Genomic DNA, 20,513 nt, shown 5'->3' on the forward strand with positions numbered 1-20,513 from the left:
TTAAAAGTATATTAAGATTATTTATTGATAGTCACGACATTAAATTTACATGTTGTATGTTGTTTAAGGTCTAAATATAGCAACAAAACTCGCTAGTACAGGTTTGAAGAAATCATTTTGAAAACATAGAACGTTACTTAAAGACTGTTTCTTTCTTTTCTTTTAAGTAACTAAAGATGTTAGATTTGATTGAATTAATATTTTATGATCAAGGTCTGTAATGAGAGCATCAGCATAAACTGAATGAAATTGAAACAATACTGAGGATTGCTCATAGTACTGCCCATTTCTTGTCTGAAGACTTTTCGTATGTGTGCAGAACATTTGAAAATTATGCATATTTGTGTATTTAATACAGTGAAAATGGGAGGAGAAATGTTCATATGACATTTTTTTCCTATTTGTGGTCATGTTGATGAAATTGTTTACCATGTGCCTCTATAAATCACTGCTAATACAACAATTAGAAATACGGGTGTCTGGTAGTATACATTTTTGTCTTCAATTTTGCTTTATGTTGCTATCACAGGTCTCTCCTCATTTACAAAGTCAATGACTGTCTGTTCATCCTCTTTGTATTTTGTCAGGAAAGAGTCCCTACTTGATGTTCACCAACCGGCATGAGATCCGTCGTATTGATCTGCTGAAAAGTGAATACACTCAAGTAGTTCCTACACTGAAGAATGCTGTGGCACTAGATGTCGATGTGGCCACCAATAAGATGTTCTGGAGTGATTTATATCATCACAAAATATACAGGTATACGCGCTCACTCATATAATCTCATCATGCTTGTACATCACATACATCCAGTTGCTCAACAGTCCTGGATCTCTGTTGTCGTATTTTGTGCTTCATAATGTGCCACACATTTTCATTGGGAGACAGGACTGGACTGCTGGCAGGCTCGTCTAGTATTTGCACTCTTTGACGATAAAGCCACAAACTTGTAACACATGCAGAATGATGTTTGCCATTGTCTTGCTGAAATAAGTAGGGACGTTCCTAAAATGATGTTGCTTGGAAGGCAGCATAGATTTCTGTAACACCTCTATGTACCTTTCAGAATGAATTAATTCAGATGTTGGCGTTTGAATTTTGCACTGATAACAATCTGGATGGTCATTTTCCTGTTTGACGTGTACGACACAATATCCATGCATTCATCCATCCGTCCATGCATCCATCCATCCATCCATCCATTCATCCATCCATCCATCCATCCATCCATGCATCCATCCATGCATCCATCCATGCATCCATCCATCCATCCATCCATCCTTCCATGCATCCATCCATCCATCCTTCCAACCATCCATCCATCCATCCATGCATCCAACCATCCATCCATCCATCCATGCATCCATCCATCCATGCATCCATCCATCCATCCATCCATCCATCCATCCTTCCTTCCATCCATCCATCCATCCATCCATCCATCCATCCATCCATCCATTCATTTCCTTTACCACTTATTCCTCACAAGGGTCGTGGGGGTGCTGAAGCCTATCCCAGTCGGCTTCGGACAGTAAACCCTGAGCTGCTTGCCAACCAATACGCAATATCCATGATTTCTAAAAACCATTCGAATTGTGGACTCATCAGCCCACGAACCCTATCATATTTTTGCGTGTTGTTGATATGCGTATGACCTTCACTTTGCATGGTCGAGTTTTAACAACTGAGCCTTATGGAATGCTCCTTTTCCAACCATTTATGATACATACCTGTTTCCAATTAACCTGCTCAACTGTAGAATTTTCCAAACAGATGTTTTTTGAGCATTACTCTATTGTCTCAGAATTTTCCTCACCGGTCACAGATATTCTTTTTTAAACGTTTTGCATGAATCAAATTCAAAATGAGACATTCTTTTTTTCAAGAACACAATTACCAGTATGTTCATCAGTTTGAACATTACATATTTATTATTTGTAGTGTGTTCACTTGAATATAGGTTAACATGGATTTGCAAATTAATGTGATCTGTTTTTGTTTTAAACTACGTCCCAACGTCATTGAAAATGGGGTTTGTATTTCTAATGAAAACAAATTTCACTTGGCTGTGTTGCACTATGTAATACAAACTGACTCGAACGGATCTTACACTTCTTGGGGTGGTACAACGTGGGGTATTAAAAGTCAACATGCCTTCAGCTTTCTGAAACTATATATCTGCTTTCTCTTCTTCAAGTGCTTCTCTTTGTTTGTTTGTTTTTTGTTTTGTTTTTTTCCGATTCGTAAAGTAAGTAAAATAGTGGGATTTGTTCGACACATAGTTAGCTTATAAAATGTGCAAAAAAACTAATTGGTTCTTTCTCAGAATGAGAATAATGAGCACACTTTGTGAAGTTTGTAAAATAAATAAATAAATACAATTGGATGCAGCACAACAGCTGAATTTAATGATGCAGAGCATTACTTTTTAGAACTTTAAGCCATCAAGTGATAAAGTTCAATAAACCCGACTCTGCCATGAGTTTGCACTGTGGGGTGTGATGGCAGAGTGAAGTAGTATAACTTTCCTAATGAATTTGACCAAGAGGTGGAGCGTAACACAGTAAGAAAATAATACCAATTGACAGAGATGAGAAACAAGAAAGACTCTAGTTTTTAGGACTTGGTTGCCAAAAAATTGCAAATGACTTGACTTGATATCCCATCATAATTGTTCCAAGAAGCAGTACAAAACAAATAAATCACTTTGGTCTCCTGTAGAGATGTGTAAGGCTGTCACAACGAGCAATGCAACTGAAGGCGACTGAACCAAACATTTGCAAACCAATTACAGTCAGTGACTCCGCACAGTTCACATGAAAGAATTGTGACTCCTTGTTATCAGGAAACAACAATGTAGGAGCCATTTTAGGCGGCAGCATTGCATCTGTTCACACACCTATTGAAGTAGGAAGTACTCATCAGTTTGTAGGTGAAATGTAGACGGAATGATTTTTTATTTTTTTTCCTGTGAGTGTTATAACACCACCACATAACAAACATGTCATAGTATTTAACATTAAGTGGATATCACATGGAGTTAGAATCATGCCAAAACCCCGTAAACACAAAAAATGTACACAAATGTACACAAAACCTGATCTACGTACACAAAACCTGATCTACGTACACAAAACCTGTGTTCTCCGTACACAAAACCTGATCTACGTACACGAAACCTGTGTTCTACATACACAAAACCTGATCTACGGACACAAAACCTGTGTTCTACATACACAAAACCTGATCTACGTACACAAAACCTGATCTACATACACAAAATGTGTGTTCTACATACACAAAATGTGTGTTCTACATACACAAAACCTGTGTTCTACGTACACAAAACCTGTGTTCTACGTATACAAAACCTGATCTACGTCCACAAAACTTGAACTACGTACACAAAGAACAAAAAAAAATTTTGTGTACGTAAAAAGCAATTCTACAACTACGGATACAAGTCACGTGACTTTTGGCAGTGATATTCTGCCGAGCAGTTCTACGTGCAGAAAAGCCATGATCCACACGCGCAAAGCCAGTAAACTTTACAGCAGGGGGCGCTGTTAAATTTGCGCCGTATTGAGAGAGCGTTCAGCCAACTCGTTGAAGAACTACTACACTGTGATTGGTCAACTGCTGGTCACATGACATATGGACGCCTTGTCGTTACCATGGTGCTGCGATTACGTAATGTATTGCAATAGGCGTTTCCAGACCCATGGCATTCACAATCACAAACACTTCATTATTCTAAATTCTTAAAAAAAAAAAAAAAAAATGCAACAGGGCACACCGCTCATTTGATGAGGTAGAAAGCTGAAGAGTCCAGTCTCACCTACATCAAATTGTGGTATTTTACTTACTTTATTTAACCCTAAATCTAATCCTGCATCATAACGCCAATGCCTGGTCGTAATTGTGAACAACGCCATGCTGAGCAACACGGCATAATTGCAATATGTAAGTGATAACAACAATAGAAACACACATGGCTCTGGAAACGGCAATTGTACCAGCACCATGGTAACGACAAGGCGTCCATATGTTATGTGACCAGCAATCACAGCGTAGTAGTTCTTCAACGAGTTGGCCAAACACTCTCTCAATACGGCGCTGACTCGACAAGGCCCCCTGATGTAAAATTTACTGGCTTTGCGCGTGTGGATCTTGGGTTTTAAGCACATAGAACTGCTCGGCAGAATATCACTGCCAAAAGTCACGTGAGTTGTATTTGTAGTTCTAGAATTGCTTTTTACGTACACAAAACATTTTTTGTTCTTTGTGTACGTAGATCAGGTTTTGTGTACATAGATCACGTTTTGTGTACGTAGGCATGATTCTAACTACATAATGTCAAAGCAAAATTCAGTGATTGTTTTAAATACACCATCTATAAATCTTTTGTTTTATGTGTAGTTTGACAGTAAACTTTAAGTGGAATTGGCATTAAACATCTTGAAGCCGCTATTTTTAATATTTGTTCATCATGCCAAGCTGCTGCTTGTTGTGACTGACTGCACTTGCCCCTATCGTATCAAGGTTTTTTTTTGTTTTTTTTCCCTCAATCACAGCAAAAAATCAGCAGAACGAAGCCCCGTGCCTTAACTTATATAATCGGCTATTACATATGCGATGTCACATTGCCTTTCACCTTCACAATCATGTAAACTAGTTACACTGTACGACAAAGTCAGGTGCATTTGGTCACGTTGCTCTCTGTTTGGCAACCTTAACAGTGTCAATGCTGTTTTTATTTATACTGTATGCTGTTCATTTATTTCTACTCCCATGAGTACTGACTGTCTTCACCTGCGTGTACCGGTATGCTTTGGTGTGTGTACTCACACCTGGGGGATTTTGTCACCTAATGACACGTCAAGGTGGAGCTGTTTGTCCTTCACACACACGCACACACTTGCAAATGAGTATTTTTACTGTACTCTGTTGTCTGTGTGTGCGTGTGCCTGAGCGTTCCTGTGTGCATGCCTATGAATAATGATCATGATTATTGAGGCAGTAAAATTAGAGGAAGACCATATGGTTCATTTGCGACGCTTAGAGGCCCTTCCCATTACTTTCACCCGGCTTCTCACACATATACTTGCACGCATGCACGTGCATGGTTCCACACCACACAGTGGCACACACTTAAAATACACAATAGCCAAAATGAAGCAGCAATGAAAATAAGGGCAAAAACGTGATTCATTAATGTAAGCGCTATCTGGTTTATATTACTTAGAATCTAAAACATAAAAAAAATAAAAAATAAAATAAAAAAAGCTTTGTTTATAACGTTAGATTAACCTACTTTTTTTTTTTTTTTTGGTGTGCTAAAGAGTGAGGTCAGACTGTTTATGCATCAGCAGACCATTGGAAATTGACAAAGATACAGACCTGTTTAGTACCAGTAATGCACCTGATTATAAGCCGCACTCAGTACATTTCTAAAGGAAAAAGCATTTTGTCCATACATAAGCCGCACCTGACTATAAGCCGGATATGTCCACATTGAAACATGAGATATTTACAAAGAACGACGGTACACAGAAAGAGTTTTCAAAGGTTTAATAATATACCTTAGCTTTCCTTTCCAAACAGTGTCTGATGCGGCAGTAACACAGCAGCAATACGGTAGTAACTAACAGGGCTGGTTAAAAATAACATACCGCTAAAAGTCACTGAGACTTCTTGTATTTTCCATGATGAGGGTCTGTTCATGCTCATTTTATTCATACACAAAGCGCCAAGTCACATTAAACTTGCGTCTTCCTCAAAACATATATTCCACCTGTCTCTTACCTTTTCTGCTCGAGCATTATATATATATATATATATATATATATATATATATATACACATTAGTACTGTCAAACGATTAAAATATTTTAACTAACTAATCACACATTTTTCGGTAATTAATCACGATTAATCGCTATTAATTTTCTACTTCTGCTTCTACTTTTTCCTTCAAAGCTTATAACAGATATTTACTTTTGTAAAGTCAAAATGGACTCAACCAATTCTCAGAACTTCTCGCTTACAGGTTTAGTTCTGCTCATGAGCATTGGTGTGGCCCCGTAGAGGTAACTCGAGCAGGGAATTGTGCTCAGAGAAGATACGCCAAAGGCATACAACTAATAAGCAGTGTTGGGGAATTCAGGTCCTGAGATAACAAACCCTGAAACAGTTTGACTTTAGTCACAGGTGCTTCGATGAATTCGTTTACCTGCCAGTTAAGTAGATGCACCTGTGGCTAAAGCCACTATGTGGCAGGATTTTTACTTTCGGGACCTGGATTCCACAACCCTGCGAATAGACTATCTGAATTTGGCTCTGTCAAGTGTGCAAATCACTTTGGAGTTCTCTAACAAGCACCAAGCATGTAAATCAGAAAGTAAAACTATATATAGTCCATGTTTATTCATCTTTCATCTTCCCATCACTGACTCTTCCAAGTCTAGTTGCACACTGAGTTAAAAAAAAAAATAACGCTTTAATGAATTTAAATTAATCTCCAGAGGTAACGCTTTAATTTTGACAGCCCTAATATATATATATATATATATATATATATATATATATATATATATATATATATATATATATATATATATATATATATATATATATATATATATATTTCCATTAAATTTAACCACACATGCGTGCTTTTTAATTCTTCTCTTTGCAGGCAGGCACATTGAGGATGTGCCTGCAAATAGAAGATGTTAATGTTGCATTTGCTAGGATGTCTTGTATTGTCTTGTTTGATAGCCCAGACGCGGAGAGGAAAATAACACATGTTGTCTGATGACTTGTCGGGAGTGAAAGGCTAGAGAAGGCAAGGCAAAAGTATTAGGCGTAGACCAGGTAGAAGGCAAGAAGCAAGATTAAAATAAATTGAAAAGACGCAAAGCGGAGAGTGAAAATAACAGAGGAGGAGTCTGGTTGATTTGTCAGGTGCGGATGGAAGTAGACACATTCATTCTCTCTCTCTGAGCGACTGTTTGGTGGGTAGAATGAGGTTGTGATAGAAGTGTCAGGTTTGGGTGCCCTTGACACTATCTGCAAAGAATACACATTCCCTGTCATCTGTTACCCACACTGAGTTATGTTCTACTGAAAGACCATCTTAACAAGTCTTGCCAGTCAAGTTTTAGGATTTAGTGTGTTGTTTTTTTTTTTTTTTTCCGCCAAGTTAATTACAGTCGCACTTGCTAGAGACTTACCAGCACCTCCATTTCTCTTCCACCAGTGCTTACATCAACAAAGCCAATGACTCTTCGCAGCAGCTCACGCTCATCGAGGCGCTCCATTCCCCCGAGGGTCTGGCTGTTGACTGGGTTCACAAAAACATCTACTGGACCGACTCTGGCAACAAGAGCATCTCCGTGGCCACGGGGGATGGCAGCAAGAGAAAAATGCTCATAGTCACAGAGCTGAGCGAGCCACGGGCTATCGCAGTTGACCCACACCAAGGGTAAGGAAGGTGGAGGTGGAGTGCATTGAAGGGGCTGGAGAAATGATGTGAAATAAGTAAGAACTGTATTTCACTTTTTATGAGAAGGGGTTATCTTTACAGTACTACAATTATTCATTCGAAGAAAGCATACTAGTTCATACTACCTGAAAACAAAAGTACTTACATTCTCTCGCTTAATAACCACAATTTACTTGCATTGACTATTTCACAAAATGCTTGCAAAAATAGATTTTACTCTTTCCCTACACTACCATGAAATGAAAACAAGTTCTGTTCTCTTAGTGGCACACACAGCAACATTCACTGAAGGGAGCAATCGATTCAGACAAATAAAAGTAATAAATCAGTGCTTTCAAGTTTACTCTTTACCTGAAAGTTTTATACTTCTTCATTACAAGCATAAATGTAAAGGGAAGGTCCTCATGATATACAATTGTGCATCAATGCTGGTCACTTGCTATTTTGCCACCTCGGCGACCCCATTTCCATGGAACTGAACATGGCACTCTTTTACTCCATGACTTATTGAGTTAGTGGATATATCATTAGTTAGTTAGTTAGTCAGTTAGTTAGTTAGTTAGTTAGTTCAGTGAACAACAATGCTAATATGGATATATTTTGTGCGTGGCATGAAAAGCCATCTTAAAGTGGAAGTCAACCTTAAACATTTCTTGACAGTAATATGTTATGTGTGACCTCACTAGTCTAAACATGACATTCTGATTAATGTTACATTTGTGGAATATGAGTTATGCAGCAAAATCCAGCAGTTTTTAATCCATCTCTGGAGGCGGCCATTTTGCTACTTGCTGTCGACTGAAGATGATATCACAGTTGCTCAGGTCTCAGGCAACGACCAATCACAGTTCACCTCTTTTCTGAAGCTGCGCTATGATTGGTTGTTACCTGTGACCTGAGCAACATTGATGTCATCTTCAGTCAACAGCAAGTGGCAAAATGGCCGCCCCTGAAATGGATAAAAAGGGCTTAATTTAGCTGCTTAACTCATATTCCACTAATGCAATATTATACCATATTTAGACTCGTGGGGCTGCATAGAATGAATCCCCCCCCCCACCCCCCCCAAAAAAAAAAATTAAAAAAATGGGACTACTTCCCCTTTAAAAAATGTTTTTGAATATCATGGTTCTTTCTGTACACAATGAAAGTTTACAAGGGACACCATCTATATTTGGTGAGCTCCCATAAAACAAATATTGAATGCATTTTTGTTTCTTTTCACAGGTTTATGTACTGGTCAGACTGGGGAGATCAGGCCAAGATTGAGAAAGCTGGAATGAATGGAGTGGATCGACAGGTTCTAGTATCTGAGCATATCGAATGGCCCAACGGAATAACTCTAGGTAACAGAAAATGTGAACAGGAAAGCTCATCGGAGAGGTTTGAAAATTGGGATCAGGGAATGATAATCAATCAGCTCAGGAAGCAGAGTTAAAATAGTTGAAGTGCTGTCAGCACCACGAGAGGGTTCAGTGGAAGCAGGAGAAGAAAACAATAGCGGCGCTGCAACCCCTGAGCCACTGTTATTGCTGTAGCTCACTTTGTGTCTGCCTCTCATCTATCAAGCCGACAAATATGGGCTGTTGAATTAATAAGCCATGCGCTCTGTTCTGTCGATACCTCCCATTATCGCTTTCAACTCCCTTTGCAACAGCAGCCAATTTTTTGCCGCTGCTCTTGCCTGTGGAGAAACAGAGACATAAGGTTGCCACACTCTGTGGAATTGTAAGGTCACGGATAAAAAGTAATTATTTTTCGGACCAGAACAGAAGAGTTGGTGATGTGTACTATGCAGCTCGGGGAAGGGAGATGTTTAGATTTTTTTACACTCGGTGAACACATCAGGTTAACGTCCAGCGCATTCCCACCCACAACATTAGGTACACTTACACAAATGCCAATAAGAGTAAGTCTGTTAAAAATTCTGCCTTGATAATGATAATAATGCTCACTTTTGTTCAATACTCTCAATTAGATATTAATTTAAACATATATTGCTATGGTAATTTTACAGTGTCATGAAGTCCATCATATTGACAAGTAGTGATTTGGTACCATTTATTTTCAGACTGATACCAGTATGAGTACTCATTTCTTGAGTGGTCACACATACCAGTACCATGATATGACTTGTACTTTTGATATGCAAAATACAGTACACAAAAACAATCAATGGCAGATCATTTTAAAGAAAAAACTTATACTAGTATATCCCAATATGTCATTTCTCCTTAAAATTGTATGAAATTAATGACAATTTTAAATTCTTCTAATTTCTAATTTATAGTTCCTGATCGTAAAGTGGGCGGCCGATACTAGTATGGGCCACCGTCGCAAGTACCTGGTTTCGGTACTCGCCCATCCCAAACTGAAAAGTGTTTGAAATGTTTTACCTTCCTCGAAATAAATAAATAAACGCAGCAACAATTTAGAAGTATGTGATCGAGGGTACTGAGCTGGGATCAAACCTACAATCTTTGGATTGGCAGTACTCCACTATACCATCCCTGTGTACTAAAATCTACAATTAATAGAGTGATTTTTTTTTTAAAGTTAGTCAATATTTTCACATTTATGTTGATATTGTTTACAAATGAAAAATATTAAGTTTGTATAAAGATTATTTCATAAATATCAATATCATCTAGTGAATTATGTCTTTTTTCCCATAAATGTATAAGAAAATAGAATTGTAAAGGCCATTTTTTTGTATTACCTACTGTTTTCTTGAAATGTAGTGTTCACCTGAATTTTAAAGTATTTTCTTATATTTATAACAGACCTGACTTATTTAAGACAATTCAGAATCTCTTTAATTTATATTTACAACCATTGAATTAGAATTATGAAAATATTTTCATCTCATCCTTGCTGATTTTAATGTTAGTGTAACACTTAAGTGATTATAACATGTTATTTTCATTAATAAACTAACTCGTTTAACCAGTCACTGCCTCCGCAAAATTTTATTTGGAATTTAATGTTTGTGGAATTTTGATCATGTCTTTGATATTTAAGAAGAATTGATGTTCCATAATGGCATCCACTGACATCAAATTGATGTTCCATTCCATTAAGGTTTATTTATTTATTTATTTTTGTTATTATAATTTTAAGAAACATAATAGCCATTCATTTTAAACTGATGTACTGATTGCCTGCCTTGCACTGTTACAGAGAAATGCAAGTGGTAGCAATATTTTGTTTGAGAAAATGTTTGTCTACGTCACCTGAAGTATGTGGCAAATATGGGCGCGTAAATTGCCTCTTAAATCCTGTTGAACAAGTGCAGCCACTGAGATTATTCTGTCAAGTAGAAACAATTCTCTTAAATATCAAGTTTACCAAAGCCCTACAGTGTCCACATAGAAATTGCTCCCAAAGTAAACAGGTCTGAAAATTGAAAAGTGAAGGGTAAACATAAATGCAGCAGACCTAATCAGTTTGCTTGTATAGTGCACGTATATCCCCCCTCGTAGAGAGGTGAAGCTGCATTATTACGATCACATCAGTGTTTTCTCAGCGCACGGCCCTCAGCTCTCAAGTCACACAAGATTGATGGTGCAGCTACTTGGCCTCAGCATTCATAAACCTCTTTTTTTTTCTTTGGGAATGACCTCTCCCCTTTCTCACTGTTCCGCTTTGTCCTTTTCTCCTTGGATAACCGCTCCATTTTCCCCCCCTTGTTCCATGTCCAGACTTGTCCAATAGGCGTCTCTACTGGGTGGATTCGAAGCTGCACCTGCTGTCCAGTGTGGACTTTAATGGAGACAACCGCAGAGTGTTGCTGTCCTCCCATCACCACTTGGGACACCCATTTGCCCTCACTGTTTTTCAGGTACAAGACAATCACAAATATACGTATTAAATTGTAAAAAAAATAAATACAGATTCCATGAGGGGTGTCAGGCGATTAAAATTTTTAATTGTAATTAATCACACTTCAATAGTTAACTCACGATTAATCACAAATTGTATCCGTTCTAAATGTACAATAAAATGTACTATAAAATATTTACAAGATTTCATACTCTTGTTAACTCTTTCACTACCAGCCATTTTAGAAAATGTAAACATTTTCAATACCCACGCGATATTACGTTCAATAATTATATATAAGCCGAATGTACCAAATGACAGAATAGAATAAATCGTTTTTGCCACGTCCTGTTCTTTTATAATTGACAGTAGAAAAAGGTAGGTTTGCCAAAATACAGCCATTTCTCCCATGGACTCTGAAACTGTGTTTATTTTGTATAAAATGGGGCAATGATGTCATCTACCGGTGGTTGGGCATCAGTAAAGTTGTTTCCAAGTTTGACATTTACAGTGCAGCATAATCAGATTCTTCCCCATCTATCCCCACTCTGAAAAATTATAATTGACAAGTATACTTGTCACCGCGAGTGAATGAGTTAACATAAAAGTGGAAAAAATGTTTAATACAAATATGGCTGCATCATTTTTTTTTTTTTTTTTTTTTTTTAAGAGCTCAGAATTGTTCATTCGGTAGTCTTACCGATTCAACGTCTTGTCATCATTGCTCTTTTTTTTTTTTTTTTTTTTTTTTTTTTTGTGTGTATGTGTGCGTGCGTTTGCGTGCGTGCGTTTGCGTGCGTGCGTTTGCGTGCGTGCGTGCGTTTGCGTGTGTGCGTTTGCGTGCGTGCGCGTGCGTGCGTGTGCGTGCGTGCAAATACGTATAAATTTATACTCATTCATTCACCTAAAACCTTATAAATATCCCATTACCCTTCGCCTTAACCAGGTACTTCAGAATCTTGCCAGAGTCGTGAGGTTTAAGTGGTCAGGAGACCAGAGAAAAGGTCAGAAAAAAAAAGAAATAAAGAGAAAAGAAAGGTAAATCAAAGTGAAATCCAGCACCGACCAAACACTTCCTGCCTTCCCCATGATTACAAAATCAAAGTCTTACGCCAACCCCGGAAGCCTCTAAATTCCAGCAAATTTAGCGAGATCTCAAGAGCCCAGAGGAAAAACTAAAGAGAGGAAGGAGGGAAGGATCGATAAGGCAGAGTGAGATCCATAGAAGCCAGTACATCCAATCCATCAAGGTGAAGTCCAGCACCAACAAGACCCCTCCTGCGTGGTTACAAAACCAGAGTCTTATGCCAACCCCAGAAACCTCATACTTCTAATAAATTAAGATCTCAAGTGACCAGAGGAAAAACTAAAGAGAGGAAGGAGGGAAGGATAGATAAAGCAAAGTGAGAACCACAGACACCAGCACCAACTGATTCAAGGGGCTGTGGGAGGGAGAGGGTACTTCTGTTGAGTTTCAGTAGATGCTGGTGCGACGGATCTGGCATGCATAAGGACCACCACCAAAGAAAGAAGCCGTCAACCGCGGTCCAGCAAAGCGAGCCCCCCCCCCCGGAATCCCCAGGCCGCGGCAGCACCAAGGCCACCCCCAAGCCACCCGAGCGGACACCGGTCAGCGAGCCGACCCAGACACCCGGAACACCCCCGCCCCAGCCCCGGCCCACACCCCCGAGCCCAAGGCCGCAGAACGAGGCCCAGCGGGCCCCCACAGCGCCCCACCGGTCCCCAGCCCCCATCCCCCCACGACCCCCCCGCACCCCACCCAAACCCGCCATCCACCACGACCCAGGCCCCACCACCCCCGACCCCCAAACCCCCGAACACACCCCGACCCCCAGCACCCAACCCCCCACCCACCCATACCTCCACCCCCCCCCAAACAAGCCGCCCCCCCCCCCGACGGCCGCCACCCCCCCCCGCGAACCCGGCCCCCCGCGAGAACCCCCCCCCCGGAAACCGGCACCGGGCAGCAGCGCAGAGAGGGAAGATGTGCCCACCCCACCTCCAGCCGCGCGAGATTTGCACAGCGGCGGGAGGGGGGAAGCAGAGGAGGAAGCACCAGGGGAGAAGGCGGAACACCAGAACACCGAGCCCGGTGGGGAGAGGCCCCGGTCGTCACGCCAGAGTACTAGTGACACCTAACCCTGTTACTGAGTCCGCCAGCTCGCCGACTGGCGAGCTCTACCCTTACACCGTGAATGTGGCCCCACCCAGTGTATATACAAGTGTGTGCGTGTGGTGCATTAAAATTGGGAGCAGGTGAGTCGGAGCAGAGGGAAAAAAATTTGCCCTTCTCCGACACACCCGTATCTCCCCCAAAAAAATGAATATGTATATGTGTGGTGCATTAAAAAAGGGAATGGAGGGACAAAGTGGTGGGGCAGGGACACAAATGGGGGGGACCACAGCGCTGCCAGGCACTGCAGTCCATCCCCTCTGATGGCTCCCCGCCCCAACTCACCCCTCCCCTTGGACGTGAGGTGCATTAAAATTGGAGGGGAGTTGAAGGGTGAAGACGGTGTTTCCACCCTTCCCCACCCCACCAAGAAATGTGTTGTGTGCCCTATGTGTATATTTACAAAGTGTATAGTGCAAGCTAGTGAAGTGAGTAAGAGGAGCGACCAGCGGGGCCTCACCCAACCCGGCGGGTGTAGGTGGCACGCCCGCCCCCCAGCACCCCCACCCCCACCCGCCCCCCACCTCATCCACCCGGCCCCCAATGGGCGGACAGCCAGCGCAGCAGGGCTACCGGACAGCCCACCGGCCACCGGAGCCCGCCCGGGGCGCCAGGAGTTATACCGGAGTGGGGCAGGCCCCAAACCCTCGCCCGGCCCCCGGAGCCCGACGCCCGGAGCCCGACGCCCGGGCCGGGGAGGGAGCCCCAGGCCCAGGGAGAGGGAGGGGGAGGGGCCGCAGGGCAGACAGGGAAGGGGGGGGGGGGGGGAGGAGGGAGGGCGACAAGGGAAAAGGGACCGGGAGGCAGAGGAGGATGGGCGGGAGGAGGCGAGGAGGGAGAGGCGATGGGGGGGAGGAAGGGGGAGGGGAGAGGGAACCACGGGGCACACCGGAGGCCCACCCACCCCGAACCGCGCCGCCGGGCACGGAGCAGCGGACCGCGCCGGGACGGCACCGCCCCGGGCACCAGGGGAAGCACCCCAACACCGCACCCCACAGGGGGCCCAGGGAGCGGCCAAGACGCAACCGCCACCGAGCAGACAACGGGGGGGGGCAGAACCACCCCCGCCCGACCACAGGGGACGGCGTCAAGAAAGTTGACTAATTAGCAATAATAATAATTAGCAAACTAATTAACCAAGTGTTGATGCTTAGTGCCCACTAGAAATAGATCTTAAGGAGTTATTGAGTATAGTGTCGTATAGTGTGGTATGCTCGAGCCCACTAGCAGCAACTAGGTTCCTGACTATATAAAAATAAAAACAATCAGATACAAAATACCAAATACAGAAGCAGCGAAAACAGAAGTTGTAACGATGTGGTGGCTCTCGTTAACAGGCAGAATCTTGGCAGGATTAAATTGCCAAATTGAGATTAAAATATTCTATGTACATAGACCATATTTGTTTAAATCTTGATACTTGATTTTTATTTAAGGCAGAGATTTTTTCCATTGAGATATAATTTATTAGTAAGTTTAACCAGTGGTCGATATTTAGAGATTGTTTATTTTTCCAATTGACAAGGATTATTTTTTTAGCAATAGTAAGGGCTATAAATATAGATTGAGATTGTTTACATGGTAGCTCAGTTATTGTTAAGTCACCTAGTAAACACAATCTTGGAGATACAGGAAGCCTACAGTTTAATATATCAGCGAGCTTTTCCAAGATTTTAGTCCAGAAATGCAGCACTGGAGTACATGACCATAAAGCATGAAGATAAGTATCGGCAGTGTTTTGTGAGCACTGGAGACAAATGTCGGAGTCAGAGAGTCCCATTTTTTTCATCATATATTGTGTAATATATGTTCTATGAAGTATCTTATATTGGATAAGTTGCAAATTTGTCTGTTTGGTCATTTTAAATACATTTTCACAGATTTGGGTCCAAAAGTCTGGTTCCGGAACTATAGACAAGTCTTTTTCCCATTTTAAAGTCGGTAAATACGTTTTATTTGTGTATAAAAATAACTTATATATTTTTGATATTTTCTTTATTGTTGTTGGAGAAAGCTTTATAATATCTTTAGCTAAGACAGGCAGTTGGAGCGTATCCTGAAGTGTTGGGATTTGTTTCTTAACCATATTTTTAACTTGCAGATAATGTAAGAAATTTCCCTTTTTTATTTCATATTTCTGGACCAAGTTTGTATACGATATAAACTTATTATCTGAGAAAAGATGATGAAGGTGTGTAATTCCTTTCTGCTCCCATAGGCTTAAATGGAACGACTGATTATTAAGTTGAAAGTCGGGGTTATGCCAAATGGGAGAGAGCCCACAGGGCGCCAATTGGGAGTTTGTAATTTCTAATGCCTTCCACCAGGCAGTCAGGGTGGCGGCTATCATTGGGTTTTTAAAACAATTATGTCGTCTTATTGATTTTGTAATAAAGAGTAAATCTGACAGTCTAAGATTATTACAATCCTTCTGCTCCAATTCCAACCAACAGTTAGTATCTCTGTTGGGTTGTGTCCATAGCACAAGATATTGTAGTTGATTAGCTAAATAATAGTACATAAAGTTTGGTGCCTCTAAACCTCCTTTAGATTTACTTTTCTGAAGAGTAGATAGACTAATTTTGGCTTTTTTTTTATTCCAATAGAATTTTATGATAGCAGAGTCCAGCGATTGGAACCAGTTAGACGTAGGTTTAAATGGAATCATTGAAAATAAATAATTAATCTTTGGTAAAACTTTCATTTTTATAGTAGCTATCCGTCCTATTAAAGAGATCGGAAGATTATTCCAGCGCTCCAGGTCACTACGGATACTATCCAATAATGGTGAAAAATTTAAAGAAGTTAATTCAGTTAACTTAGGTGAAATTTTAACACCTAAGTATTTTAAATTACCTGTAGGAAAGGAGTAGTGTGGATCCTGACTTGTAGGATTCCATGAATTTTCTGTAATAGGTAATAATGTTGATTTTGTCCAGTTAATAGAGTAATCTGATAAGTGAGAGAATTTAGTTATTAATTTAAATGCTTCCCCTAGTGAGATAGCAGGTTCTTCTAAATAGAGTAATATATCATCGGCATATAGATTAATTTTATGTTCTATTGTCCCGGAGTGGATTCCTTGGATCCGTCCATCCTGACGTATAGCTAATGCAAGCGGCTCAATAAATATAGCAAATAATAAAGGAGAAATTGGGCACCCTTGTCTTGTTCCCCTTTGTAAAGTAAAACTCTGTGATGTAATCCCATTAGTAGTAACTGTAGCTTTCGGAGAATCATATAATATTGAGACCCATTGAATGAATGACTCCCCGAAGCCGAATTTATTTAAGACAGCAAAGAGGAAGGACCAGTTAACTTTATCGAATGCTTTTTCTGCATCCAGCGAAATAACAACTGCCTTTTTATCATACCGCTGTGACATACTAATCAAGTTAAAGAGTCTCCTAATATTATTAGTAGAATGACGACCTTTAATAAAACCTGTTTGATCACTATGAATAATTGTCGAGATTACCGTCTCTAATCGAGATGCCAAGGCCTTAGCGATAATTTTAATATCGGTATTAATTAGTGATATCGGTCGGTAACTTGACGGGAGGGTAGGGTCTTTTTCTGGCTTTAATAAAAGTTTAATTGCTGCTATATTCATATCTTGACGTATATCACCTTTACTTTTAATTTCAGTTACTACTCTTAGAAATAATGGAGCAAACATTAACCAGAAATGTTTAAAAAATATAGCCGGAAAGCCGTCTGGACCAGGTGCTCTGCCATTAGGCATACTGTCTAAAGCACGATACAACTCATCTATAGTAAGCGGGGTATCAAGAATATCTTTATGTTCAATAGATAACTGAGGTATATTTAAGCTGTTTAGGAATTCCTCAATATATTCAGGGTTAGGTCTATTAATTTCTGTGTATAGATTTCGATAATAGTTATAAAAAATATGGTTAATTTCTTCTGGTGATTGTGTGCATTCACCATTTATATCTTTAATAGCCGTTATAAGAGATTTTTCCCGATTCCGTTGAAGTTGATTTGCCAGGAATTTACCTGATTTATTATTATGTTCAAAATTATTATATCTCAACTGTTGTATTATAAACTCTGTCTTTTTAGATAACATGTTATCTAACTGTATTTTTATATTCTGTAGTTCTATCCATATTTGATTATTTGGGTTTAATACATATTCATCAGTTAGTTGTTTAATTTTGTCTTCCAGGTATTTTTCTAATTTTTGATCCTGTTTCTTTTTATAAGTTGAATATGATATAATTTTCCCTCTAATTACCGCTTTCCCTGCTTCCCAGAGAAGAGATGGAGATATATTTGGAGAGTCATTTATTTCCAAAAAATCTGCCCACTCCCTTCTAATAATTTTATCAAACTCTACGTCTTTCAGTAATGAGATGTTAAAACGCCATATCGGGGGAGGTTTAAAGGTAGAGTCAATTTGTAGAGTGAGGGAGACTGGTGCATGATCACTTATAATTATAGAATGTATTTTTATAGCAGTTTTATCAACAATAGAATTATTTGTAAGGAAAAAATCAATTCTTGAGAATGATCGGTGCACAGCAGAGAAGAAAGTAAATTCCTTCTTAGTTGGGTTTTGAAGTCTCCAGCCATCGCTGAGGCCAAAATCCTCCATATATTCATCTATTACTTTAGCGGATCGTAATCGCCTTGTATATATCGTATTATTAGAACGATCTATTAACGGGTTCAAGACCGTGTTAAAATCACCTCCAATAATAATAGTAGAATTTGTTGCTAAATCGAGTAACCGAGAAAAAAATTCATGGAAAAAATCAGGGTCATCATTATTTGGGGCATATAAATTACCAATTGTATATACTTTATTAAATATAGTTACCTGGATAATAATATATCGGCCCTCTAAATCTGTTACTATATTATTTAGAGTAAAGAATAAATTCTTATGTATAAGTATAGAGACACCTCTTTGTCTACTATTATAGGAGGCAGAGTAAACTTGACTAAAATTTTTATCTATAAATAATTTTTCTTCTGATTTTTGTAAGTGGGTTTCTTGTAGGAGACAAATATCTGCCTTAAATTTTGAGAGATGGTCTAAAATTTTTATTCTTTTTGCCTGGGAGCGAGCGCCACACACATTCCAGGAGACCAGAACTAATTTCTGCATACAAGCAATATAGACTCAGTCTTATGTATACATCTATATAAGCTGCTTATTAATATTAACATATTGTAGGATAGCAAAAGAGTAATTAGGCAATTTATATAATTTATATAAAGAGAGAGATAGCAAGTAGATAAGTATAATAGTGAAGAAACGTGGGGGGAAGTGAGTGTGAAGGAAATCTGTGGGGGATTCAACATAACAATACACCAGTAAATGGTGACCTAAGCGAGATTATTATTATTATTATTAATTTATTTTTTTTAAGAATATATTTTTATATTATTATTATTATTATTACTATATAGCCTATGCATAATATAAATTCATATTCTATTTCGTAACCCATTATCCATACATATACATATACATACATATACATATACATATATATACATATATACACATATACATACACATACATATACATATACATATACATACGTCAAATAATCACACAATGCTCGGCTCTACCAATTGTCAGTTAGAACAGCCAAGGGGTCGAGGTTGGGTTTCGGAATAGCTGGCCGTCGATATATAATTTATCAACGACCATCGAAGTCCGTTTACCCTCCTGTCTATTTTGTTTCATTATAGGAAACAGTACTTTTCGCCGCTCGTTTATCTCTCTTGGGAATTGATCATTCATCCCGAAAGATGTCCCTTTGAGCTCCCGTCCTTTACTTTTTACCAATTCTTTATGTTTAAAATGTTCGAACTTAGCAATAATAGGACGGGGCTTATTGCCCTTACGAGCTCCGAGCCGGTGTACACGGTGAAAAGAGATATTATTTACCGTCTCCTGTGGGATCTTTAGCGATGATGTCATGAATTTTTTTATCTCACCCTCTGGATTATCTGGAGAATTTTCGGATATACCTGAGAATATTAGATTTTCCCGCATACTACGGGATTGAACATCTAAGACCGTTTCCTTTAGCATTTTATTTTCCTTTTTAATCGTCTCCAACTCGGCTGTGACAGCGACGAGAGAGGAGCGTAGCTCGGAGTTATCGCATTGGAGATCGCTTACCTGTTGGCTAACGAATTCCAAACTTGCCTTTAATTCTTTGACGTCCTCGCGGATAAGACAGAGGACGTCAAGTTTTTTATTTATGGAATCCAGCATACTCACCGATACGTCGGCGGTTGCTAAATCGTCCGTGTCTGTTGACGAGTCATTTTTCCTTTTTTTTTTCGAAGGATTATCCCGACTAGCCGCCAGATCATCCATCGCGCAGCTATAAAAATAATCGTCAATAAAACGTTCGAGGTCGTCCACACTGGATAATATTTCCGATCTTTCTTAGAAAAGAAAAAAATCGAATTTATCTAATCATTAAATTCGGGTTTAATTAGAAATATAAAGCTAATTCTATTTTAGCAGCAGAGCGCCGCCATGTTAGATTTTCCCAGTCTCGCTACCGGTCACGCGATAGTCACAGCATCTCGCGATGGGAAATGTGCCCCCTATTCCAATGTCTACAGCTAGTATATCTATATGGCTGCATCATTGATACACTAATTTTATAATAATTCATAAAATTGAGTTAAAATTAAAAATATGTGCTGTATTGTAAAAACGAGTGATATTTATTCAGTCATTCATTTTTTCTGCCACTAGATGGCATAATTGCATTTGTAAGACGGTAACAGCTCAGTGCATTTTTCTTTTCATACTTGTATTACAGTTTGTCGTTTACATACTAAAATGAACATTTTCACACATTTGCCGATGTTTACACACAAGGAGCAAACCAGAGTTGCACAACAATAAGCACAGACTCAGCTTCACACTTTTTGCAAAATATTACACACAGTGATTTGCACACATTTTCATACCTTAGACACAGATA

At 39.6% G+C, this 20,513-nt stretch overlaps 1 protein-coding gene across 3 annotated transcripts in view; it reads left to right on the forward strand.

The window, feature by feature from the left end:
- The window catches only part of lrp8 (low density lipoprotein receptor-related protein 8, apolipoprotein e receptor), a 204,416-nt gene that overhangs the window by 152,601 nt on the left and 31,302 nt on the right, over positions 1-20,513 (forward strand). For all 3 annotated transcript variants that reach the window (XM_077533259.1, XM_077533261.1, XM_077533258.1), the window contains exons 10-13: positions 588-759; positions 7,262-7,486; positions 8,735-8,853; positions 11,209-11,348. In XM_077533259.1, the coding sequence (XP_077389385.1) occupies positions 588-759; positions 7,262-7,486; positions 8,735-8,853; positions 11,209-11,348 (656 nt within the window). The remainder of the gene's footprint in view (positions 1-587; positions 760-7,261; positions 7,487-8,734; positions 8,854-11,208; positions 11,349-20,513) is intronic.

The sequence above is a fragment of the Festucalex cinctus genome, chromosome 10 (genome assembly GCF_051991245.1).
Source record: "Festucalex cinctus isolate MCC-2025b chromosome 10, RoL_Fcin_1.0, whole genome shotgun sequence".
NCBI classification, from domain to species: Eukaryota; Metazoa; Chordata; class Actinopteri; order Syngnathiformes; family Syngnathidae; genus Festucalex; species Festucalex cinctus.